General features: G+C 43.7%; 1 protein-coding gene across 2 annotated transcripts in view; it reads right to left on the bottom strand.

Annotated features, from left to right (window-relative positions):
* The window catches only part of LOC143788308 (dimethylaniline monooxygenase [N-oxide-forming] 2-like), a 94055-nt gene that overhangs the window by 43157 nt on the left and 31010 nt on the right, over positions 1-19888 (bottom strand). The window contains exons 2-5 of one of the 2 annotated variants that reach the window (XM_077277869.1): positions 17480-17617; positions 9262-9450; positions 3498-3660; positions 1887-2029 (exon numbers count right to left, since the gene is read on the bottom strand). In XM_077277869.1, the coding sequence (XP_077133984.1) occupies positions 1887-2029; positions 3498-3660; positions 9262-9450; positions 17480-17611 (627 nt within the window). In that variant the 5' untranslated portion in view covers positions 17612-17617. The remainder of the gene's footprint in view (positions 1-1886; positions 2030-3497; positions 3661-9261; positions 9451-17479; positions 17618-19888) is intronic. The other variant, XM_077277871.1, reaches the window with a different exon arrangement.

Below are 19888 nucleotides of genomic sequence, written 5' to 3'. Positions count from 1 at the left end.
ATAACGGGTCAGCTGCTCAAGCCGAGGACCAGAACTATCGCTGACAAAGGCTGCCAGCAAAAGCACCAATAAATAGCCACCCAAAGATCTAAGAGAGGCAGGAAAGGTTAACCCCCCATGACCAGACCGGAGAAGGGATGGCAGAACGTAAACCCTGGCCTGGATCATGACAACAAAATTAATATTTCCTTATTATTTTCTGTAGTGAAACCAGATGCCTAATCGGGACTGGAAATTCCTTGCACAATAAAATTTAATGAAGTAGACGTCACTTGCCAGAGGGAAGAAGATGCTAGATAGAGAAAAGAAACAGATGGAGCGATTACAGCATCGGTTGGACAGGTTAGTGGTGAGGTGAATATTGTTTTTTTAACCCTTTTCCCTGCCCTCTATAGTTCAGTAAACTGTTCTTCAGTCAAGCTGCCGGTTTGCTGAATTTGCATAGCACTAATTACAAAAAAATGTGATTAAAAAAAATCTTTTGTAAATTGTGAAGAAATCAATTTGTCCCTAAGGAATTTTCTCATCTCTACTCTACACCATTTTGTTTAAACAAGAAGTATTTCACTTTAATCAAGGGTTTTACACAGAACCCCTCCATTAGATTTTATAGATCTTTGCTCAGACACCTAAAAAAATAGCTCTTCCTATTATCTGTCAGGGCTCGCTTACACGAGTGAATAAATCGGCGAGTACAATCCGATAAAAAAAATCAGATTGCACTCAGCCCAGTGTTATACTATGGGGCAGGTCACAGCTGCGATTATTTTATCATGCCAATTCAGCAGGAGAGAACAATGGCAGCATGCCGCGAATGGCTGTGAGAATTGTATCACTAGCACTCATAGGAGTCGATGGGTCTGAGTGAAATACGGCACCACACTCGGATGTTACCTGAGTACAGTGCAATTCCTGCGGATGCCAGCAATGTCGGAGATGGAAAAATTACTTTCTCCGTCTCCTTCTCTCCTGCGCTCAGATTCTCTCATGCGAGAGGCTCGGAGGACAGAGCACTGACACTCGGATCACACTAGCAGCAGAGCTGGAGCCGAAGATTATTGGCATCTTGCATCAGATACTATACGCTAATCTGACTCTGGCCTCAGACTGCACATTATAGAATATACTAATGAGTCTCATGTATTAGGTAGCCCCTTGAGGGATTTTTGGGAAAGTCATAAAGGAAGGACTGTATTAGTAACACCCCTTTCTTATCAAACTATCAACTTGAAACATATGCTATGTTTCCATAGGTCCTATACTTTCTACATCTGCCAATGGACAAAGGAAGACACATGGGATCCAAACTCATCTGAAAACAAATATGGTCAACTTCTTTATTTAAAGCAGTTGTCCACTTGACACCTTTCCTTTTAAAGAAATGGCCCAGATTGGCATATAAAACAAAAGTAATGATTCATACCTTACCGATCCCCCACTGGTCCTGCTTTTTGCTCTATACTTCCTGATTGTCAATGTTTCCTGCTCAGTTAATCTTTTACTGTGACAGTGACATGGATTAACCAGTAATTGGCTGCATGTACCTGTGTAGGGATGTCATTGGTGGAAGTAGACATCGGGATTGGACCAGGTAGCATTTGGATTAGAGCAGTGGGGTTCAGTGAAATGAATATGGCGGATTTTACTTTTCTTTACTCATTTTGAGCCTTTAAAAAAATATTGTCAACATTGACAACCCTTTTAAACAATGCTGATTACATGTATGTATATTACACTTGACACTTGCACTTCCTTCTACAGCGCTTTGCAGATCAAAAATGGGTGTTGGTCTTCCTAATTGAAGAAAGCTAGCAATTTAAGTTCTCTGATTTTTTGCTTCTTGGGTCTACAAAATAGGATCTAGATATGAAAAGCAAATACTTTACCTGCTTGGCTATGGCACTAATTTCCACAGCAATGTCCCCAGCTGAATTTCCAATTCCTACCACCAATACAGTCTTCTCACGATACTCTTCATATTTCTTATAAAAACGACTATGGATGTAACGGCCTTTAAAATCATGAACACCTGACAACAGTATAGGAAATTCACATCAATGCAAAGAACAAAAACATTTTATAGTAAAGGGAATTTGTCAGTATGATCAACTCTCCTAAGCAGTCAATATGGGCATGTAGGACATAGGAAGCTGAATAAAGTGATAGCTTGATATCCGCGATCCAAAGAATTGGCCTCCAGAGATTATTTTAAATTAATGGAGGCATTACCAATACTGTAAGGCTGCCATCACACTAGCAGTATTTGGTCAGTATTTTACATCAGTATTTGAAAGCCAAAACCAGGAGAGGAACAATTAGAGGAAAAGTATAATAGAAACATATGCACCACTTCTGTTATTTATCACCCACTCCTGGTTTTGGCTTACAAATACTGATGTAAAATACTGACCAAATACTGCTAGTGTGACGGCAGCCTAACTCACAAAGAGAATCCGCTGTGACCCCATGCTGTGCTATATGTTTACTCTTTTGCTTCCTCTCCTGCCCAGGAGATGTGGTATGATCAGGCCATGTTCCTGTACGGTCAGACACAGCCATTACACAGTACACAGCAGGGGCACATTTATAAGATTATCTCAGCACAGGAAGATTTTTTTTAAAACACATTCAATTGTGGAATTTATTATTATTCCAAGATCTATTGGTTAAAATCAACTTAAAATTAACTTTATTCGTGGGAAAACCCCTTTAAGTTTAATTATGAAACTCTCTGAAACAGACTGAGACGTTTCAGACAATACATTGCCTAAGTAACTCACAAACACTATAAAGAGAGACCTGATTTGACCAGCGCTGCTCCAGCTTCTTTCTCCCTGCTCCACTCTAGTTGACTTACAGGTCTCTCCCATGTGTGTACATCAGTAGAGACCTGTCCATCACTTGTAGCACAGTGAGGAGAAGTTGGCTGGAGGTGACGCAGCACTATTAGCATCTCTTCCTATGGTCCCTGGTCGGCCTTTGAAACTATATTTTCACTGAAACGTTGCTGTAGTTTGTGAGCAAACCTTTTGATGTTCGACAACTTGTTCAACAAACGTAACCGGAACATCAAAAACCTTGCCTCCCCTCCCACACCTTTTTCAGCCCCATGACAGCTGATCAGATCAGCTGTCATGTGCCCCTAAGAGCTACAGGTGGAATCGCGATTAACCCACAAGTGTTAACATGTTAAATGCCGCTGTCTAGTTCCGACAGCATGGGGATCCCTCGCTGTGGAGACCCCTCTATTCTTGATAACCAGCCTTGTTGAAGCTGACAGCTAAGTAAAGCAATTTACTATTTGAAATAGCAGTCACCTTCATACTAGAATTTTGATACATATGATTAAATAGGAGAATTTACGCACCACCAAAATGTGCAGTCTAAACGTCTCTACAGAAACAGACTGATTACAACTCTCACATATTTGACAGGAGTCCTCATTCACTCCTATTAGAGAATGTAAGCAGTCTCATTAATGTGTCCTAGTAATTTACCAGGGAATGACTCCAAAGGTAAATATGGATCTACATGATGGCCATTGCAGACCAAAACAGCATCAAAACACTCCTTCTTCTTTACACCATTCTTCTCCGTCATGACCTCCCATTGACCAGTCTTGGAAAAACTCGGGCTCTTTGTCACCAAGCAAACTTCAGTCTTGGAGTAAACAGAAATTGCAACATTATTCACTTTTGTAGAATCCAAATGTGATATTCAGACAAATATAAGGTACAGACTATTAGAGAGAGAAGGCATATGGTAATGTCATGGAAAGCAGCCTGCATGAGACAAGGCATGGGAAGTAAGATGTCTAAGAAAGAGTGCCATGTTTTGGTCTGATTCTGCTCTTGTGTCTAGTGACTGTACTGAGTGGTTTGGTTTGGGGTATGAATTAATTTTGAGGTCTGTTCTGGGATCTGAATGATTTAGAGGTCTGATGAGGGGTATGACAATTTGTTGGTAAAATTAAAGACATCTTGGCAACAAATTTTACAGTCATCATCAGTATAATAGGAGACATTGCCATGTTGAATTTGGCTTGATTGAAACATAAAGGAAGGAAGAAACAGATTTAATATGCATTATATTTACCTGTTCAGTGGCATTCTCTTTTCTTTTCAGAGCGTAAACAGCTCTAGCATTAACACAATTGCAATTAAGACTCTTTTAATGTATATACAGTGCTTGAAAAAGTATTCATACCGTATGAACTTTTCCTTTTCCCTTTTGGAATTGTATGTGATATATGAACACAAAGTAACAAGTATTTGTGAAGCGTAAAGGAAATGATTATACATGTTTTTCTAATTATTTAAAAAACATAAATCTAAAAATTGTATCACGCATTTTGCATTCAGCTCTCCTTAAGGTACCTTCACACGAAGCGACGCTGCAGCGATAGCGACAACGATGCCGATCGCTGCAGCGTCGCTGTTTGATCGCTGGGGAGCTGTCACACAGACCGCTCTCCAGCGACCAACGATGCCGAGGTCCCCGGGTAACCAGGGTAAACATCGGGTTGCTAAGCGCAGGGCCGCGCTTAGTAACCCGATGTTTACCCTGGTTACCAGCGTAAAAGTAAAAAAAACAAACAGTACATACTCACCTGCGCGTCCCCCAGCGTCTGCTTCCTGACACTGACTGAGCTCCGGCCCTAACAGCACAGCGGTGACATCACCGCTGTGCTTTCACTTTCACTTTAGGGCCGGCGCTCAGTCAGTGTCAGGAAGCAGACGCTGGGGGACGCGCAGGTGAGTATGTACTGTTTGTTTTTTTTACTTTTACGCTGGTAACCAGGGTAAACATTGGGTTACTAAGCGCGGCCCTGCGCTTGGTAACCCGATGTTTACCCTGGTTACCAGTGTAAAACATCGCTGGTATCGTTGCTTTTGCTTTCAAACACAACGATACACGGCGATCGGACGACCAAATAAAGTTCTGGACTTTATTCAGCGACCAGCGACATCACAGCAGGATCCTGATCGCTGCTGCGTGTCAAACTAAACGATATCGCTAGCCAGGACGCTGCAACGTCACGGATCGCTAGCGATATCGTTACAAAGTCGTTTCGTGTGAAGGTACCTTAAGTCAATGCTTTGTAGGACTACCTTTCACTGCAATTACTGCTTCAAGTGTTTTGGGGGGAATGTGTCTATCAGCTTTGCATATCTAAAGGCTGACATTTTTGCCCATTCTTCTTTGCTCACTGATTGGATGGAGGCATCTGTGAAAATACAATTTTCAAGTCTTGTCACAGATTCTCAATGGGATCTAGGTCTGGACTTTGACTAGGGCATTCATACCCATGAATATGCTTTGTTCTAAACCATCCATTGTAGCTCTGGCAGAATGTTTAGGGTTGTTGTTCTGCTGGAAGGTGAACCTACACCCCAGTTTCATTTTTTTGCAGCCTTTAACATGTTTTACTTCAGAATTTCCCTTTATTTAGTTCCATCCATCTTCTCATCAACTCTGACCAGCTTCCCTTTCTCTCCTGAGGAAAAGCATTCTCACAGCATGATGCTGCCACCACCATGTTTGATGGCAGTATGATGTTTTCAGTTCTTCTTTGGTCTCACCTGACCAGAAAATCTTCTTCCACATGCTAGCTGTGTACCCTACATGACTTTTTGCAAACTGCAAATGGGACTTCTTATGGTTTGCTTTAAAAAATGGTTTTCTTTTTGCCACTCTACCGTAAAGTACATGTTTGTGGAGTATATGATAGTTGCCTGTGGACAGATTCTACCACCTTAGCTGTGGATCTCTACAGCACCGCTAGAGTAACCATGTGCCCCTTGGTTGTTTCTCTAATTAGTGTTCTCTTTGCTTGGGATGACATTTTGGATGAACAGCCATGTCTTAATAGGTTTGAAGTTGTGCCATACTCCTTCCATTTTTGGATGATGGCTTGAACAGTGCTCCATGAGATGTTCAGAGCTTTGACTATTTTTTTTTTATAATCAAACCATTCATTACTCTTCTCCACGGATGTTTCCATGACCTGTCTGGTGTTCCTTGGTTTTCATTATGCTGTTCTCTAACAAACCTATGAGGCCTTCACAGAACAGCTGTAGTTATACTGAAAATAAATTACACATGGAAACTGTGTTATTTGCTTAATGCTGCTGGGAAGTTATGTTGTGCTGCATGTGTGGTATTTGGTACTGCTAGAAGAATTATGCACACTGCATGGTATTCTGGCCCTGGTGCACATATGTGAGATGTGTCTGAGGGATGTGAGCACAGATCTCTGTGCAAGATATGGCACATAATGTTACTCGCTAACCTTTTCCTCCTATGCTTTAACAGCTGCATGTGGTACATCCGAAAAGGACGATGCAATGATGAACTTTAACAGGTTTTATTTACATGAGGTAAGATGTCAGGAAAGATGAAGGGATGAAGATGAGGTACAATATGTAGGGTATAGGCTAGAGGTAACAGGAGAATCCTCTCTTCAGTCCTGATACACATGCTACCAAGATGACACTGACTACAAAATGTCATAACTTTTCAAAGTGCGGTACATCAGAATTCATGTATAAACACTTTGATGAATCGCGGCCACTGTGTCTATTCATATTATTTTTTTATTGCTATAAGTGAATATGTAGGCCAGGCCTGGTTGACTGGCCACAATAGGTACCAGACTTTAGTATAATGGACTTTTGGGGAGTTATCAAAGATTAGGTATATTCAAGACCACCATCCACTATGTTGATAACATGATTATATTCAACTATTATTTACGCTGTATACCTATTTTTGCACTTCCTGCATATTAAATCACAATGTGTGTCATGAAAAAAAGCACTGAAACATTTTAACTTTTGAAAAGTGGTGATGCATACTGTGCATGTTCATATTTGGTACCAATGTAAATGATCTGTATACTGTACTGAAATGATAATGTTATTAATACTAAATGGTCGATTTCGTAGAAAGAACATAAACTAGTAGATTTGATTTTGTCACTTTTGACTCCCTTCCCCCCAAAAAGAATAAGCATAAATCAACATATGATATGTAGACCTTAAACGGTTTCATTAAAAGTAAAAAGCAGACCTCATATAGTTAAGACAACAGGAAAGTAAAAAGTTATTATCCTGCAAATGCTGCAATCATTTTTTTTTAAAGAAAATGACAGTGTCCAGAAGGCCCAAAAGTGACCAGCTAATATTTGCATGGACCACAAGAGTATATTTTTTTGATGGGGTTTTAAAGGGAATCTGTCACCCCCTGGGACTTATAGAACCTATTAATATGGGCATACAGGTGATAGAAATGTTAAACTAGTCCTACCTGTATGACTCATATCTGCGGTCTTGTTGAGAAATCCTCTATTATTTCTTGGTCCTAACGATTTCTTCAAGGCTCCGGGGCGTGCAGTGCCTGTAAAATCTCTGCCTCTTCTCTTCATTTGCGTACCAGTGCACTATGACATGCAATGGTGGCACTAGAATCCCTCGCCTATGCCCTGCAATAGGGCAATTATACGTACCTATTCTACCCTTTTATGGGCATTGGCCTCAGTGATCTTATGCGCAGGTGCCAGCGAGTCACTGCTTCTTCCGTTGCAGTGACCTCCATTGTGGGCGGCAATAAGGTGCTTTCCCCCACCATGCTTACACGGGTGACGGGGCATCAGAAACTGTATGGTTTCTAACTATATAGGGAGGAAGGATGTGGGGAGAGAACCTTATTGCTGCGCACACTGGTGCCTGTGCAGAAGAATGCTGAAGCCAGTGACCATAGATGGGCGGAACTCATAAAGTCCAATGGCTTCCAGTACCATCTATATGCCGATGACACTCACATCTACTTCTCTGGCCCAGATGTCACCTCTCTGCTCTCCAGAATCCCAGAGTGTCTATCAGCCATATCCTCCTTCTCCTCTCGTTTCCTCAAACTCAATGTGGACAAAACCGAATAATTATCTTTCCTCCATCTCGTATACCTTCCCTACCTGATCTATCTATCACAATAAATAAATTCACACTTTCTCCCATCCTAGTAATCCGCTGTCTGGGAGTAACCTTTGACTCTGCCCTCTCCTTTAAACAGCACATGCAAGATCTCGCCACCTCCTGTCGCCTCCAGCTCAAAAATATTTCCAGAATCCATCCTTTCCTCAATCCTCTACCAAAATGATTGTGCATGCCCTAATCATATCCCGCCTCGACTACTGCAACATCCTTCTTTGTGGCCTACCCTCTAACACTCTTGCACCCCTCCAGTCCATCCTTAACTCTGCTGCCCAACTAATTAATCTTTCTCCTCGCTTCACTCCAGCTTCTCCTCTTTGCAAATCCCTTCACTGGCTCCGATTTCCCAGCGTATCCAGTTTAAATTACTAACACTGACCTACAAAGCCATCCATAACCATTCTCCTCCGTATGTTTCCAAACTAATCTCTCAGTATCTTCCCTTGCGTAATCTCCAGTTCTCCCAAGACCTCCTTCTCTCCTCCACGCTTATTCACTCCTCACCCAATCGCCTCCAAGACTTCTCCCGAATATCCCCCATCATCTGGAATTCTGTACCCCAACACGTCCGGTTATCCACCACACTTGAATCCTTTAAACGGAACCTGAAAACCCATCTCTTCAAAGAAGCTTACAACCTGCAATGACCACACGACCACATCAACACCATTGGAGCTACTGCAACCCCCGACCTACTGTCTCCTTAATCCTGTAGAATGTAAGCCCGCAAGGGCAGGGTCCTCTCCCCTCTGTATCAGTCTGTCATTGTTAGTTTTGTTTACTGTAAGTGATATTTGTATTTTGATGTAACCCCGTCTCATGTACAACACGATGGAATTAATGGTGCTATATAAATAAATAATGATAATAATAGTAGATACGTATAATTGCTCTATTGCAGGGCGCAGGCACGGGATTCCGGAGCGACCAGGACACTGTGACGCTATTGGGAGGGGGTGGTACGATTTTTCAACAACACAACCGCAGATATTAGGCATACAGGTATGTCTATTTTAACTTTTCTATCCACTGTATGCCCATATTAATAGGTTATATATGTCCCAGGGGGTGACAGATTCCCTTTAAACTCCCAAGCCTTACACTGTACTTCATAGAAAATGCTAACTAAGGTGGTTTATATATTGACTAATAATACAATACATCAATTATAATGTCTCAGACTTTTTTTATTACATTTTTATGTCTTTTGTATTTTCAGTCAAGCCTTGAATATTATTTCCATCAATGAGAAAATTCACAAAAGCCTCACCTTAAACTGGATATACTTCAGGAGTTCAAAGTGTTCAGCATAAATTCTTAGGTACTCCAGGATTCTTGAATGATGCAGATATGCTGGGAAATCGTCTGGCATTGGGAAGTCTGTGTAACACATCATCTCTTTGGAACTGTTGGTTACCACACTGCTATATATACTTGCTCTTCTGTCCTCCACCATTTCCTGCAAGTAATTAGACTCTAAATTGTAATGAGTCTTTCTTATACAAAATGGCAAGAATTTATTTTATATACAATCATACAAATATAGAGACTGGCGGCCATAGCTTCATTGCGATTGGTTCAGTAAATTTTTACTAATAGCTAAATCAGTTCTGACTGATATGAATCAGAAATGCATGAAAATATTCCTGATCAGCCACAATTAATAATACCTGTAATAGTGTTAGAAATATCCCATCATTTTCCCTAGTGTCTATGATAAGTTTAATGAGGTCACTGACCACAACCATTATAACATATTTAAAGAAGAGGATAAGGCATGAGTATATGATCAGTGATTTTCCAATCTCTTGGTCCTCTACCAAAGTCTATAGTAAAAATGGCACAGCGCTTAGCTAAGTGCTTCTGTAGCGCCCCCACTGCCGCAGGGCCGAGGGGTACCCGGTACCAGGCCTCTGAGTCTCTGCTCTGGGGTTGTCACGGTGGCTAGGCCTGGTCCGTGACCCTGCTGAGGGGCGTACAGTGAAAGATATGAGGGATGAAGGTGATGATGGTGACGCTGTAGTGGTGCGGTGCAGTAAATAACGAGGACACCAGGTTGCAGTCCCTTTACCTCTTTACTGAAGATCTCTGGGTCCTCAGTCCGGAGTCCAGATAGCCAGGCTGCGCAAGTCCGGCCGGTCCAATGGCACCTCCAGAGTTCTCTTAGCAGGTGGAAATCTGTGCCTTCCTTCTAGCGCTATGTGTTGCGGTCCTTCCCTGCTGTGCTTACGGAAAGTCCCCACAACTGTTGTGTCCGTTTCTTAAGTTCCCTCACAACTCAATTAGATGATGTTCTGCTAATTCTCCGTTCCTCCCTGATGTAGCGGTTAGAACGGCACCCGTTTGACGGGTAGGCTCGGAGCTCTTCCGGGACCCTAGAGTCGCCCCTCTCCACAAGTTGCCCCCCAAGACTGCATAGGTGATTTAAGTGAGACAGCCCGCCTTAGACTGACTGTCCTGCCGCTGTTTAGAGTATTGCTTGAAGCTGAATATTGTAATACTCCCTCGGCGTTCCGGCCGCCGGTTGTGCGCCTCAGTAGAATGTTGCCTCGATCTTACAGCACGACCCCTACTGGTATTCTCCTTGTCGCTTTGATCTCGTTTCTCACTCAGCACAATCTATCTCGCTTCCAATCCCTTCTTGGGCACCGCCGCTATACTGAGCAGGCACGGTCCCGTTGCTTTCTCTCTAGTTGCCAAGTCTCTGTCAGGATCCCACTCCTGACAGAGACACTACCGAATCTTCTCCCGCAACACCTTCTGCCACAAGGTGTTGCCTGGTTCCAACCCAGTCAGCTTTCTGTCTAACTTCCTGCCTGACCCCCAGTTTTACCAGTGTGTGAGGAGTGGCCTAATGAATAGAACCCTTAGCTCCCCCTGGAGGCCCGGCGGTGAAATGTATTGGTGTCTGTGATACCTGATCAGATGAACTCCTTCAGTGCCATCAGACGTACCATAGCTCCCCTTAGTGGCGGAGCCACAGTACTGCAACGACCAGGACTCTGGGGCGCTGCACTCCCCCCCGGTTAAATCCAGTACTCCGGGACTGGGAAGAAAACAACAATACAGGTTAGCAAAAAGACATACAATTTTGTTGAGTGCAATAACAATAAGTATATTTAAACAGAGCTTCCCTTTATGGGAGGTGAGGACACTTGAACGTTACAAACATGGTTAAATATCATAGCAACATGCTATAAGTAACTTTTCTTACCCAACCGGGTATTCTACTTAGTACAAATTCTTGAACAATAATTTAACATTGCCTTTAAGGACGTACACTCTGAATCCGCTAAAGACCTTCTCATAATCACATTATAAGGCAATTTAACTTTTACATTCTCCTTCTTTAAATCTGCAGGACCGCCTGTCCTAACGGCACCAGACCTACTGCCTCGCCTTTCTTACAGGACCGCTCCTTTCAGCCCGAGCCTTCTGTCTTTTCAACTACTATACATAGTATAGAACATAACATTTCTTTCAGTTTAGGATCAATGAGCCCCTTCTTCAAGGCTCCTAAGAGGACTTACGAACTAACCCCGTACGGGTTCACTCTCTCTGTCCCCATCTTTCTATCAACATTATCAAACATTTTTCACAATTTAACTCGTTAAATTCACATAACTTTCTCATACAAACATTATCATAACTTTCTTTCTGTCAAGTCATTATTGCTATCTCTCAGTTTTAAAGCAATACCATTCTTTAAGTGCAACAAGTGAACATCCCCTTTAAGAGGGGACCAAGTCTCTATGAGGTAGCATATCTTCTCAAGCTACCAGTCCGTACTCAGCAAAGGTTCCAGTGTGGTATCTTCACAAAGAGTCCTTCTTTAAGTAAAACCAGTAAGAAGCCCCTTTAAGAAGGTGCAAACTATTTACAAGCAGTTTGTATCATGCACTGTTCATGATTGCGGCAGTTCTGGAAACTTGTGCAAAACTTGGAAAAAGCAAACAAAACAATAGGGATCCCGGGTCAACAAAGGGATCCCTTTAAGAGTTAACCCAGGACGGGTTTTAGCAGCAAAAAGCAGGAACAAACAGTTAACTATGTACAGTTTCAGGTTTCCGAGGTTTAGTTGGACGGCTTCCAGGGCTGCACCTGGCACTTAACCCTTCCTGGCCTGGGAAAAGTGAGGTCCAGGGTTATACCCAGTGCTGGACAACTGCCGTTAATCCGTCTTTCATGTACAGTCAAGTCATGCGCAGCGATGGAGATCTGCGCAGCTTGAGTATGGGCATTTGCTGCAGCAGAGGTAGCGGCTGCTGCAAGATCAGTCACTGGAATGGAGTCAGCAGCTGTGGCACTAGCAGTCACTGGAGTGGTGTCGGTCGTCAGGGCAGGGTCATCCTTCATACCTGCTTCAGATGCGGTTCCTCCGGTGCCGATCTGCTCCGTCTCCACTGGGGTCTGTAGCGCTGGTTGCAGAGCCTTGCGCTGCGGCGTTGTCATCTCCGTTCGCAGCATCTCGCTTTTTGGCAGGGCATTGCTTTCTGGCTTTGGAGTGCTGGAACTTCTTTCTTGCTCCGGACCAGACGAGGCTGCCGACAGGCATCCGGCAAGGCTCTCGATGAAGATCTTCTTCCACCCGGCCTCAGTGCTCAGCGGCGTCCGCCGGGGTTGGTGGATCAGCGCGTCCGCTCCGGTCTGCAGGAAGTCAGTGTCAACTGTGGAGGTCTGGCTGCGGTGCCTCTCCGGGTAGCTGGGGGTGTCCTCAGCTCCGACCCCACGCTCCGGCTCCGGGCGGCTCGCCATGGCGTCCTCCATGTCGCTGACTACTTCTTCCTGGTCCTTTTCCCGCTCTCTCCTTCGTGGGCGGTTTCGTTTTCTCTGTCTCTGCCCACCATTGAGGATCAGGAGGCGGATCTCGGCTGCTGACGGACACGTCCTCAAGGGGCCGAGATATTTAGACTGGGCGGCCATTGTCTTTCGCGCTCTCCAGCTTGTCTACGCCCACTCCACGCCCCTCTTCTTCTCCTGCGCTCTCCTCAGCGCTGTAATGGCGGCGGATTTTGGCGGTAAATGGCGCAGCACAGTCCTTGCAATAAAGTACAGTCCAAGCACAACAAATCACAGTTCCAAGGCACACATGACCTGACTCTTCAGGCTTAAGTAGATCCTGTTCGTGACGCCAGGTTGTAGCGCCCCCACTGCCGCAGGGCCGAGGGGTACCCGGTACCAGGCCTCTGAGTCTCTGCTCTGGGGTTGTCACGGTGGCTAGGCCCGGTCCGTGACCCTGCTGAGGGGCGTACAGTGAAAGATATGAGGGATGATGGTGGTGATGGTGACGCTGTAGTGGTGTGGTGCAGTAAATAACGAGGACACCAGGTTGCAGTCCCTTTACCTCTTTACTGAAGATCTCTGGGTCCTCAGTCCGGAGTCCAGATAGCCAGGCTGCGCAAGTCCGGCCGGTCCAATGGCACCTCCAGAGTTCTCTTAGCAGGTGGAAATCTGTGCCTTCCTTCTAGCGCTATGTGTTGCGGTCCTTCCCTGCTGTGCTTACGGAAAGTCCCCACAACTGTTGTGTCCGTTTCTTAAGTTCCCTCACAACTCAATTAGATGATGTTCTGCTAATTCTCCGTTCCTCCCTGATGTAGCGGTTAGAACGGCACCCGTTTGACGGGTAGGCTCGGAGCTCTTCCGGGACCCTAGAGTCGCCCCTCTCCACAAGTTGCCCCCCAAGACTGCATAGGTGATTTAAGTGAGACAGCCCGCCTTAGACTGACTGTCCTGCCGCTGTTTAGAGTATTGCTTGAAGCTGAATATTGTAATACTCCCTCGGCGTTCCGGCCGCCGGTTGTGCGCCTCAGTAGAATGTTGCCTCGATCTTACAGCACGACCCCTACTGGTATTCTCCTTGTCGCTTTGATCTCGTTTCTCACTCAGCACAATCTATCTCGCTTCCAATCCCTTCTTGGGCACCGCCGCTATGCTGAGCAGGCACGGTCCCGTTGCTTTCTCTCTAGTTGCCAAGTCTCTGTCAGGATCCCACTCCTGACAGAGACCCTACCGAATCTTCTCCCGCAACACCTTCTGCCACAAGGTGTTGCCTGGTTCCAACCCAGTCAGCTTTCTGTCTAACTTCCTGCCTGACCCCCAGTTTTACCAGTGTGTGAGGAGTGGCCTAATGAATAGTACCCTTAGCTCCCCCTGGAGGCCCGGCGGTGAAATGTATTGGTGTCTGTGATACCTGATCAGATGAACTCCTTCAGTGCCATCAGACGTACCATAGCTCCCCTTAGTGGCGGAGCCACAGTACTGCAACGACCAGGACTCTGGGGCGCTGCACTTCTGCCATCGATTTTAAGTGGTCATTGTACTGTCAGACAACTGGATTTCATTTATTCAGTTATTGAGCTAAATAGGCAATCTGCAAATCGCAATTCTGTTCATTTACGTATGAAAAAACATTGAAAAGTCCTGGTAATTAGGAGTTACCTTAGCTAGTTACTGTCCACTGCCCATTGTGATATATAATCCAAGTCCAGAAGGCAGAGACAGCCTGGGCCTTGTGGGCTGTAGAGATGGGCAAATTCTGTCAAATTCAAATTTGCCAGGTTTGACAAATTTTTCCCCCCAAATTCAATTTGCCACATATCTCAATATGATGTGTGGTCTGTAGTAAAATTATAACTTCTTTCATTAAGAGTAATTGTCCAAGTCATTGTTAAGCAATGCCAACAAATAACCTAAAATTGATTTTATGCATTTCAAATAGCTTATGGCCACCATCACCTACCACAACTTTCATGACACTAGGACTTCAGTTGTAGAAAATAAAAGATGATTCCTTGCAGATTTATATTTAACAGAAAAGTGATTTTTGTTTTCCTTTCATGCTGTCAGTTCTAGCCTGGTGCCTCCTCAACATAAGACGTCAGCTCTAATGCAAAATCTGTAAATGGGCACCAACTATCACACATCATTTAGAGTGCAAAACACCTCATGTGACGTGTTGAGCGTCCTCAGAGTTTAGGGTCCAGTTACCAAACTAACCTATGCATCCCTTATATTTATTCCCTACCCAACGCCCCCCAAAAGTCAAAGTATTTGTGAAACAGCAAAACCTTGCCCAACACGGTATATGCCAACCAACATACTGTGCGTCAGTCATTTTCTATACAGGTCCTTCTCAAAAAATTAGCATATAGTGTTAAATTTCATTATTTACCATAATGTAATGATTACAATTAAACTTTCATATATTATAGATTCATTATCCACCAACTGAAATTTGTCAGGTCTTTTATTGTTTTAATACTGATGATTTTGGCATACAACTCCTGATAACCCAAAAAACCTGTCTCAATAAATTAGCATATTTCACCCGTCCAATCAAATAAAAGTGTTTTTTAATAACAAACAAAAAAACAATCAAATAATAATGTTCACTTATGCACTCAATACTTGGTCGGGAATCCTTTGGCAGAAATGACTGCTTCAATGCGGCGTGGCATGGAGGCAATCAGCCTGTGACACTGCTGAGATGTTATGGAGGCCTAGGATGCTTCAATAGCGGCCTTAAGCTCATCCAGAGTGTTGGGTCTTGCGTCTCTCAACTTTCTCTTCACAATATCCCACAGATTCTCTATGGGGTTCAGGTCAGGAGAGTTGGCAGGCCAATTGAGCACAGTAATACCATGGTCAGTAAACCATTTACCAGTGGTTTTGGCACTGTGAGCAGGTGCCAGGTCGTGCTGAAAAATGAAATCTTCATCTCCATAAAGCATTTCAGCCGATGGAAGCATGAAGTGCTCCAAAATCTCCTGATAGCTAGCTGCATTGACCCTGCCCTTGATGAAACACCGTGGACCAACACCAGCAGCTGACATGGCACCCCACACCATCACTGACTGTGGGTACTTGACACTGGACTTCAGGCATTTTGGCATTTCCTTCTCCCCAGTCTTCCTCCAGACTCTGGCACCTTGATTTCCGAATGACATGCAAAATTTGCTTTCATCAGAAAAAAGAACTTGGGACCACTTAGCAACAGTCCAGTGCTGCTTCTCTGTAGCCCAGGTCAGGCGCTTCTGCCGCTGTTTATGGTTCAAAAGTGGCTTTACCTGGGGAATGCGGCACCTGTAGCCCATTTCCTGCACACGCCTGTGCACGGTGGCTCTGGATGTTTCCACACCAGACTCAGTCCACTGCTTCCTCAGGTTCCCCAAGGTCTGGAATCGGTCCTTCTCCACAATCTTCCTCAGGGTCCGGTCACCTCTTCTCGTTGTACAGCGTTTTCTGCCACATTGTTTCCTTCCAACAGACTTACCATTGAGGTGCCTTGATACAGCACTCTGGGAACAGCCTATTTGTTGAGAAATTTCTTTCTGGGTCTTACCCTCTTGCTTGAGGGTGTCAATGATGGCCTTCTTGACATCTGTCAGGTCGCTAGTCTTACCCATGATGGGGGTTTTGAGTAATGAACCAGGCAGGGAGTTTTTAAAAGCCTCAGGTATCTTTTGCATGTGTTTAGAGTTAATTAGTTGATTCAGAAGATTAGGGTAATAGGTCGTTTAGAGAACATTTTCTTGATATGCTAATTTATTGAGACAGGTTTTTTGGGTTATCAGGAGTTGTATGCCAAAATCATCAGTATTAAAACAATAAAAGACCAATGGTAGAGATAGAATGGCACCAGACCAATATTAAGTGATCATAATATAGTCCAAGTAGAGGATTATTTCAAGATCCCTTGCGGCATGCAATAGTCAGCAGTTTAGGGAGGTGCTCACAGCAGTAATAATCCAAATCCAACAATATACGAAGAAAAGAACGTGGCACTCACCCGATTGTTGCTGTGAATTAATGTCTTTTATTCAACATATGTAGACATAAACACGATGTGGAGAGGCGGCTGGTGAGAATAGCGGTGCGAGAGGAGGATGAAGGACGACGGCCGTTTCGCGCTTGTGCGCTTCAACGGGTCCTGGACCCGTTGAAGCGCACAAGCGCGAAACGGCCGTCGTCCTTCATCCTCCTCTCGCACCGCTATTCTCACCAGCCGCCTCTCCACATCGTGTTTATGTCTACATATGTTGAATAAAAGACATTAATTCACAGCAACAATCGGGTGAGTGCCACGTTCTTTTCTTCGTATATTGTTGAAAACAATAAAAGACCTGACAAATTTCAGTTGGTGGATAATGAATCTATAGTATATGAAAGTTTAATTGTAATCATTACATTATGGTAAATAATGAAATTTAACACTATATGCTAATTTTTTGAGAAGGACCTGTATTTAACCATTTGCTTTGTTCTATAATATGCTTAAAAACTAGTTTAATTTCTAGAGCATGCAGAAGTTTCGTCAGCAAGGGATTGTGCCAGATCAGTTGCTCATTTAAGGTTCGTCTGCTGAAATTGATAACGTTTTGTGTTGCCTTTACAATGATAAATCTTGCTGAAATCTTGAATGTAGTTGAACGTTTAGATTTTGTTTAATCTTTACAGGAGTTTATTTATCAGCCCAAAAATCTACTTACTGTGTACCTCCATAGCCCTCCGATATCATCACTTTTCTCAAAGCATGTGGGGTCCAGGCCTTCTTCCAAACAGCATTTGATGGCTGTAAGTCCACTGCAACCTGCACCAATTATAGCCACTGTCTTAGCCATAGTGTGCTGAAAATAAAGAAACAAAACACAGTTTTTACTGAATGGACAGTTTATACACTTACACAAGTGGAGCTATGCTGAAATCAAACTTGAAAACAGCATGATGTAAGGGAAAAGACCCTGATTCCAGTGAGGTATCACTTACTAAGCTGCTTGCTGCAGTTTTTAGGATATACAGTTTTATCTTTTGCAGGTCTACCAGTTCTCTGAATAATCAGTGCTATTTAACCCCGTCCACACCACTGATTGACAGCTTTATGACAATGCACAGTGTATACAGAGAGCTGACAATCAGTGGTGGGGTGGGGTTATACAGAGCTCATGAATATGGAAAACAAATGGCCCTTTAGTGATAATCTTCTGCTAATAAAACATTGATTTTATCAAAACTTCAACAAGAAGCTTTTATGACTGCACAAGCACATGCACACAGATAGCATACAAACCAAGGGGGTAGATACCTGTCAGACTGGAAAAAGCTATACTTTGACCCCGGTCTGCCCCTATCTGACCGCAGAGGTTTGACAATGTAAGGTAACACAATAGCGCCCCTAATTTACAACGGCTCGCCTTGAATACTCCTAATAGCTTCTAACATTTGGGAAAATAGGTTAAAAAAAATGAAGAGAAATCCAGCTCCACGAACAGTGAATATTTTATTCACAAAAATGCTCCAAGGACATACAGAGTCAATATGTTTATTGTAGAGCTTTCTCCATTAAAAATAGTATATGCTCATATGAAGCTTACGCATTTCGGACTGAAAGCTAGTCTTTATCCCTATAAATAAGATTTTTCTTGCCCGATGCTGCATTGAATTAAACCACTTTCCCCTTTTCCTACATTCTTCATGCTTTCTTAGATTAGCTGATAAGAACCTGGAGACAGATTTCCTTTAAATACTGCATTCCCTGGTGTAAAATAAAAATAACTGATACTTAACTCGCGCACTGGTTCCATTCCAGTATTTGTGAGGGACAATCAACGGCCGCTAATGGGCTGCAGTTTTTACACTCGTTTCGGTTGAGGGAAATTTTAGCGAAACAGCCCTTATTGGCCATTGATTGGCAGCTGCGCTCATGTGGCACAATATCACATGAGTATTGTAATACCCAGTGCCAACTTTGATGAAATGGTGCCGATGCGGAAAGTGAGAATCTGTTATTTATATTTTACACTGACAATTATAGAACCTAAATGCTTCCGGACCGCTCTTAGACTTTAACCATTGAGGTTGTTCCACTCGTGTGCTACAGTGGCGCTCTAAAACATCACTGTACAGGAGCGCAGATACACACAATCATCATCATAGAGAAGGCACAGATGGTTTATTACTGTCTGTGCGTTGTCCATCACTGTATACGCAAAGCTAAAATAGCGCTGTGTATGCAGTAGTAGGAAACGCTGACAGCCCTTCCACCTCCATACAGAGCAATCATATAATCACTGTGTGTAGTGAGAGAGCAGGAGCTGCTTGGTTTGGAGAACCAGACTGCTCTGTTATGCAGCCCGGAGGGACAGTTAGGAGGGAAATAAGATTTCAATATTTAAATGCCCCCCAAAAAGTTTTTATGGCCTTATGGAGGACGCGGTGTATAAAATAAATGAAAAATAATTAAATAAAGAAACAGGTAAAAAATACATACATTAAAAAATGCCACTGTCAATCCAAGCTGCTGTTACTACCCCTAGCCTGGTAAAAACAAAAGTGTCCAATACCAATATATAAAAATATTTAATACAGAAGGAGGAACACTGTTAGGGCTGGCGGAACGCACTGAGTAAATAGAGAGATGTTATTTGGTGCATTCGCAGCCCAGGGTCCACCGTGCAGGAGAAAAACCTGCTGCTGGCAAATGGCGGCCCTATATGGCGGTAGAAGCGAACTCTGTTACTTCACAGAGTCGCCAAAAGAAAGCACTGTGTCCTGTTAGCCTCACAGGAGTACACGGCGACTGCTGAGCAGATAGCAGTTTGTGGTTACGCAATCATACAATCTCCTCATCGGAGGAGCCGGTATTCTAGGGGCTTATTTCAGCCGGGGCCCTGAATCCATACACACAATCTCCTCACCGGAGGTGCTGGTATTCTAGGGGCTTATTTCAGCCGGGTCCCTGAACACATACAAACGTAACCACACTGGCGCAAAGCACATAACTTAGATTTGATACTAGCGCATGGCTGTGCGGCCATGTGAACCTTTTATAGCTGCAGCAAGTACAGGACCTTCCTAGGAGGACCAATGAGAGGCTGCCACAGAGCCTGAGCACCTTCAGG

Source organism: Ranitomeya variabilis, chromosome 8 (assembly GCF_051348905.1).
Source record: "Ranitomeya variabilis isolate aRanVar5 chromosome 8, aRanVar5.hap1, whole genome shotgun sequence".
Taxonomy (NCBI): domain Eukaryota; kingdom Metazoa; phylum Chordata; class Amphibia; order Anura; family Dendrobatidae; genus Ranitomeya; species Ranitomeya variabilis.
The sequence above is the reverse complement of the archived record's forward strand: the minus strand, read 5'-3'. Positions and strand labels throughout refer to the sequence as shown.